The following is a 6,682-nucleotide window of genomic DNA, read 5'->3' on the forward strand; positions in this document are numbered from 1 at the left end:
CATTCTCTCAAATCATTATCCTTTAGTAAGAATTGAGAAAGAAAAATTTAAAATTCTGCAAGGCAGCAGAGTTTGTTAGCCAGGCAGGAGTAACTCTCTTACTTACTGTTGCATGAAGAGAATGGCATCACCTCATTTCTGCCTATTGCAGTGATGGCGAACCTATGACATGCGTGTCAGAGGTGACACCCGAACTCAATTTTTGGTTGGTTTTTCTTCATTAAATGGCATTTAAATATATAAAATAAATATCAAAAATATGTCTTTGTTTTACTATGGTTGCAAATATCAAAAAATTTCTATATGTGACATGGCAACAGAGTTAAGTTAGGGTTTTTCAAAATGCTGACACGCCGAGCTCAAAAGGTTCGCCATCACTGGCCTATTGGTTTGGAGCCAATCACAGGTGTCACCTCCACTCAAGGGCTTGAAGACCATTGAAAACCATCTTGGAGGTTGTGAACCACCATTTCTATAAACATTGTGTCCACACATCTACACGCTTCTGACAATATCTTGCATGCTCTTCCTACTTGCCTTGTTTTTTCTTTGGTTTTTGTTGGTTCCATATTATTTCCCCTCCAGATTTACTGGGTGTCATGGGCATGTAACATTGTGTAATGACTTGATATATGAATATATTGTGAATTAATGACCACGATGCAGGTAGTTAACATATCCACCCCATCACTTAGTCACAACTGGTGCGGGTATGAGAAATTTTAAGATCTACTCTTAGCAATTTTTTTTAGTTCATTATTGTTTTGACACTATTACAAATGTCCCCATTTTCCCTACCTTTACCCACCTCCTTCCAGCCTCCAGCCCCCATTCCCTCTGGCCATCACCATACTGTTGTCTATGACCATGGCTATGATGTATATAAATCCTTTGGCTAATCTCTTCACCTTCTTTCTCCAGTCCCCCCTCTTCCTTCCCCTCTGAGATCTGTCAGTCTGTTCCATGTATCCATACCTCTGATTGTATTTTGTCATTTTATTCAGTTCATTAGATTCCACATATAAGTGACATCATATGGCATTTGTGTTCCTCTGCCTTGCTTATTTCACTTAGCATAATACTCTACAGGTCCATCCGTGCTGATTCTAAGGGTGAGGGTTTCTCTTAGCAAATTTCAAGTCTACAATACGTATTGTCGAGTCCACTATAGTCCTCACTACTTAGGCTGTCTTCATGTTTGGCAATTGTAAATAATGCTGTAATGAACATGAGGGTGCAGATAGCTCTTCAAGATATAATTTAATTTCTTTCAAGTATATACCCAGATATCCAGAAGTGGACTTGCTGGGTCATATGGTAGTTCTATTTTAAATGTTTCAAGGAACTTCCAAACAGAGAGGGCACAAGGAAATGATTGTGCCTCCAACCCCCCTCCTCGCTTTAAAGATATTGAATCAAATGCTATGATCATGGCACTGGAGTTAGTGCTCCTCCATTTTCGAATCATGTAAACGTACATAGTTTTTATTTTTCAATTACAGTTTAAGATTATATGGGTTTCCAGATCACCAAGTGATCCCCCCAAAAAGTGTGGTCCCCACCTGGAAGCACCATCGCTATTAACAGTCTTATTGACTATTTCCCCTATGCATGTAATCATGTTTAATTAAAAAACTATGACCCTCCATGTCCTAGTCAATAAGTTATTGATCGTATCATTTGTGGTGACCATGTCATGTTACATGTATGCAAAGTATCGATTGAGATCCACAGTGTTAGTGGCTAGTATTAATTTAAATTCTTCTTCCAATGGAATTTTTGCCTCTTGATCCAATGCTTAATGGAGACCACTCTGTCTACTGTCAGAATGAGTTTTTAGTCTAAAAAACAGACTCCTTTTCCCTGAGAGTCCACATCGAAGACTCCCAAGAATGCCCAAAGAAGGAGTTATGGGGAAAAAGGTCCTTGAGGCCACAAAGCCCAACTAGAGCATGGAGGATTAACAGAATTCTCCTTCGGTATTTTCTCAGGCTCAACATAAAGGATATGGATGCAGAAACCATGAGGTTGTTCATGACTGTAACAAACAAAAACACCCACCTGCATGTCACGGACCAATCTTGGGTGAAGAAGGAAGGCAGGGAAGTCAGTTGTAATCTGTGGGATGTAAGTCTTTCTCGATCTGTCCTGTGGCTGCCCGACCTGCCTTGGCATTGACTCACTTCGGACTCGAGAAGAAATCAGCCATGGTTCTGAGAACCTTCCTCCATCCTGCCCTCCCTACAATGTGTTGGGCCAGAACTCCAATCGAGGCTGGGATGCAGGAAAACGAGTTATGGTTTCTTGTCAATATTCATTTGGGGACTTGATGGAGTCAACCATGTTCTCTATAAAACTCCTACACTGTCCACAAGAGTAAGAAACACATCCGCGAAGCAATAAAAGGTCACAATGCATCGGGAAAACGTTCCCTTCTCCCAAGGGGCCGTGGCGTACCTTTAGCAGCAACTCTCAGGTTCCATTCCCACCTTTGTGTTTCTACATCGACTGCTTCACCCCGGTTTCCTTACCTTCCAATGGAATTGCTGCCCTTATCTCACCCATCTCTGCTCACCAATGCACAGGTGTCCCACGGGCAGAGTGACTTCCCCTCAATTCCAAGATCTGTGAGATCTGTGTGACCTCATTAAATCCTCTCCCTTCATAATTTCTTTCAGAGGAGGGAGTGGGACGGCTGGCATCTTGACTAACTTTCCCGGCTGTGACAGCCCATGTGTGGCACCACATTGGGAAGCATTGGGGGACACGGTAGGAGTGCCCAACCCGTGAAAGGGAGCCATCACTTAAATTGGGTGGTTTGAGGAAGGTAAGGACTGAAAATCTCTTTCTGGAGAACAAGCACATTCCCAACACATTGGTAGGGGTTGTCTTTTCTCCACACTTTTGCCAACAGGCATCTCTCCGTTCAGTCCATCTGTCCTTCTGAGCCTTTCACTCTGTCCCTCGTCCCATGTGTGATCTCCTGTCATTGCGTCAGTGACGCTCAGCCTCTGACTCCCCCTGACACCTCATCCTGCTCTCAGTCTCTAGGTGCAGAAAGTAGGGCCGATGCATTTCCCACCAGGTTTGAAACAACTTACTTTCACATCAGGAATATATGAGACAGAACGAGTCCACATTCTTGTGAACAATTAGTTTTGTCTGACTTTGTCATTCTCAGTGCTGGGAGGTGTGCGGCAATATCACATTAGGGCTGAATTCAATTTCTCCTCTGACTACAACTGTTGGGCAATTTTCATAAATGTGTGGGCCATGTAACCATCCTCAAAGGACGATGGACTGGACTCTTGTTTATGAGTGAGTGGACGCTAGTAAGGTGCCAGCATCCTTAACTAATGGGGCACTTTTGCTGTTAATGGATCTGTGGGCAGAGACCTCTGGGATGAAAGTGCCTGGTCTTTGCCCCTGGCTCTTGGCACTGAGCTAAAACCCTGGGCATTTCCTGAGTGACAAGTGTCTTTGGGACGCTGATGAGATGGCTCTTGGCTGAGGGTCCTGGAGGCTTCGGGGTGGGGGCTGGTCCCCAGAAAGACCAAGCTGATCAGAGGGTTGAAACCTTCAGGCCCTACAAGTAGGACAGAGCAGGAGGAGCCTGAAATGTCTCTCTCCAACCAGAGTCCTGTGTGCAGGGACCCCTGGGCCAGCGGGACAATGACAGCAAAAATGAGCCCTGATACTGTCAGATGGGGACACCCAGAGAATGAGACCAAAACTCCTACACAAACACAGAAACAGGCATCATATCCACCAAAGCAAAGAAACAACAAACACCCAGAAGATGAGGGCTGAGGCCAGGACCCAAGCCTGAGCCCAGGCTGACCTGACCCAGGAAGGCCTCGCTGTCCAGGGTCCTGGAGGTGCGCTGCATTAGGACAGGGGACAAGGCCTGGGGGATGTGCGTCCCTGTGACCACAGGTCCTGGTGGGACAGGGTTCCACTGAGAAACAAGGTCAGAGGAGCAGAGAGGTGACCAAGAAAAGGAGTGACCACGTCAAAGCCCACGATGCACTGAGCACTGACCAGGCACAGGCCCCAACCATGCTCCCTCCTAACAGCTCCTCCCATCCCACCAGGGACAACCACAGATACACAAGGTTCTGGAAATCTCTTGATGCTTCAATTTATTTCCTCACAGAATTTAGGATCTTCCCCTTTAATTAACACACAACCCTTGAAGGCAACAAGTAAACAAACAAGGTCACAGCAAGAGTCTCATTTGAATACGAAGCAGGAAGTTGCTGCTCAGAGCACTGGGGAGTAAAGACAGGGATGGGGAGGGCCCAGCCTGCCTCTGCTGACAGGAAACTGTGGGGAGCAGGGCTGGTCCAGCCCCCCAATCAGAGGTTCTTGGTCAGGAAGTGGGAGCGTGAACACATCTTCCATCACTCAGTCCCCACAAGGCAACTGCCTCACGCTGTGAACAATCATCATGAACACATTCAGGTCAGTGGCTGTAACTGGTGACATTTGCAGAGTCCACTTCGTGCTCACAGTGTCCCACAGACTCCCCACCACCCAGTCCTCCACTCTGCCCTCCCCTCCCCACGGCAGGATCTCCCCTTTAGAAGCCGAGAGAGACACATCAGAGCCCTGGGCGCTGTCACTGCCTGGGGGGGTGGTGGAGAGGAACACCAGGACGGGGTCAGAGCCCCAGGGCAGGAGACTAAGGAGGAACTATGGGGGTTGGTCCCCTATGGCTCCCATCTGCACTGTCCCAGGGACTCAGGGGTCACCCCTCCATACTCACTGGCAGCCTGAGCGTAGCTCCTTCCTTTTCCACCTGCAGGAAGAAAACATCCCGTGAGAGACCAAGGAGCAGGCAGGGCCATGAGGTCCAAAAGGAAGCCCTGGTCCTGTGGCCCAAGAGAAGTTTCCAGAATCCTGTGTATAGACCCAGGGCAGGATCAGGAAACCTGAGTGACGTGCGTGTGTGGGGACTGGACCCACCGCCCTCCTGGAGGTCTGTGCTCAGCAGGGACCTGCCCTCTGACCTGGGACTGCTGGGAACAGGGTCCCCACCACCAGCACCATCAGGTGATAAACAGGTCCCTCATATTCCCACGGGCCTCACTACAGAGTAAGTGTGAGCACAGAGCCCCACACTGGCCATCTCACGCGTGGGGATGGTGCTTCCCGTGAATGAGGCGGGACACACGTCTACCTGGGCTTGAACCCCCAGTGGGACGGACACTCAGACCCCACTCCTGCCCACCTGAGCGCCTCCTCCCCCATATCAGAGTTGCAAACACAATGACTAGCAAAACTAGGACCCCGGCGATGTCCATGATGATGATGATGATGAAGGTCTGAGAAGGTGGATCTGGGGGGAGAAGGGAAGGGAGGGTGAGGGCCCTGACCCCAGGCCTCAGCCCCCACCCCACTGAGGTCCTCCAGGGCCCCTGCTGCCCTGAGAAGAGGCTCTGTGCCCACGGCCCCTCCTCACCCCATCTCAGGGTCAGGGGCTCGGGCAGCCCCTCGTGCTGCACATAGCATGTGTATCTCTGCTCCTCTCCAGGGGGCACCCCCACGGCCGCCCACTTCTGGAAGGTCCCGTCCCCCGCAGGCCTGGTCTCCACCAGCTCCATGTCCTGGGTCTGGTCCTCCCCGTCACGCTGCCAGGTCAGGCTGATGTCTGCAGGGTAGAAGCCCAGCGCCCAGCACCTCAGGGTGACCTCATGGGCAGAGACGGGGTGGTGGGTCACGTGAGCCTTTGGAGGGTCTGAGGGGAGGGGAGAAAATGCAGGAACTTTGCATCCACCATGGGACACTCCAGCAGCGCTCATGTGACCATCCTGAGAGTGGACAGACACCTGGGGTAGGGGAGGGAGCACACAGCCCACACACCAGCCTGTACAGAGGCACCTGGAAGGGCCTCCTAATCTTTAGAAAGTTCTAGACTCGGAGTGACACAGCCCAGGGCAGGAGGCAGGTCTCTGAGGGGAGAAAAGGAATTTTTGGTCCTGACCTGGGTGGAGGCCACGGGACTCAGAAAAGCTGGGGTGAGGCCTCAGAAACAGTGGGTATGGGCAGCGCACAAGGCCTGAGAGAGAAGGGCCCCGTGGGTCCCAGAGCCCCTGCAGGGCCCATGGGAACCGCTGATGGGCTATTTCTGGGGTGTCTCCCTGCACCCCAGGAGGGCCTGCACCCCTAACTGTCCCTGAGAGGAGGAGGGTCCCTCTGGTACCTGACCTGACACCCAGGGGTCTCCCTCCCTGACCCCAAGGAGGGGTGTCTGACACTGACCCCCTGTCCTGTCTCCTTGTAGGAGCCCCAGCCCCGGGGAGAGGGGGCGGCCCCAAGGACCCCTGGTACCTGCGCGCTGCAGGGTCTCCTTCCCTTTTTCCAGATAAATGAGCAGCGACTCCACACACAGGCCCTCCAGGTAGTTCCTGTGATGCTCAGCGTGACCGGCCGCCTCCCACTTGCGCTTGGTGATCTGAGCCGCCATGTCGGCCGCGGTCCAGGAGGTCAGGTCCTCGTTCAGGGCGAGGTAGTCGACGCCATCGTAGGCGTATTGTCTGTACCCGCGGAGGAGGCGCCCATCGGGCCCCAGGTCGCAGCCATACATGTTCTGGAGGGTGTGAGACCCTGACCCCGCCCCGCGGTCAGCTCCGCCCCGCCCATCCCGCAGGGACTGAATCTAATACTGACAGTGAAATCG

The 6,682-nt window shown here is 51.2% G+C and overlaps 1 protein-coding gene and 1 long non-coding RNA gene across 11 annotated transcripts in view; one reads left to right on the plus strand and one right to left on the minus strand.

The window, feature by feature from the left end:
• Nucleotides 1-4,352: 4,352 nt before the first annotated feature.
• LOC102252287 (HLA class I histocompatibility antigen, B-15 alpha chain) overlaps nucleotides 4,353-6,682 on the minus strand; it is a 27,681-nt gene continuing 25,351 nt past the window's right edge. The window contains exons 3-8 of one of the 10 annotated variants that reach the window (XM_014537408.1): nucleotides 6,334-6,609; nucleotides 5,465-5,740; nucleotides 5,234-5,341; nucleotides 4,769-4,801; nucleotides 4,581-4,628; nucleotides 4,372-4,435 (exon numbers count right to left, since the gene is read on the minus strand). In XM_014537408.1, the coding sequence (XP_014392894.1) occupies nucleotides 4,431-4,435; nucleotides 4,581-4,628; nucleotides 4,769-4,801; nucleotides 5,234-5,341; nucleotides 5,465-5,740; nucleotides 6,334-6,609 (746 nt within the window). In that variant the 3' untranslated portion in view covers nucleotides 4,372-4,430. The other 9 variants (XM_014537412.1, XM_014537407.1, XM_014537409.1 and 6 more) reach the window with 9 other exon arrangements.
• Nucleotides 4,394-6,682, plus strand: part of LOC106725624 — a 17,368-nt gene continuing 15,079 nt past the window's right edge. Inside the window, exon 1 of the long non-coding RNA XR_001361549.1 lies at nucleotides 4,394-4,437. This is a non-coding gene — a long non-coding RNA (uncharacterized LOC106725624). The remainder of the gene's footprint in view (nucleotides 4,438-6,682) is intronic.

This window comes from Myotis brandtii, unplaced genomic scaffold (genome assembly GCF_000412655.1).
Source record: "Myotis brandtii unplaced genomic scaffold, ASM41265v1 scaffold1781, whole genome shotgun sequence".
NCBI classification, from domain to species: Eukaryota; Metazoa; Chordata; class Mammalia; order Chiroptera; family Vespertilionidae; genus Myotis; species Myotis brandtii.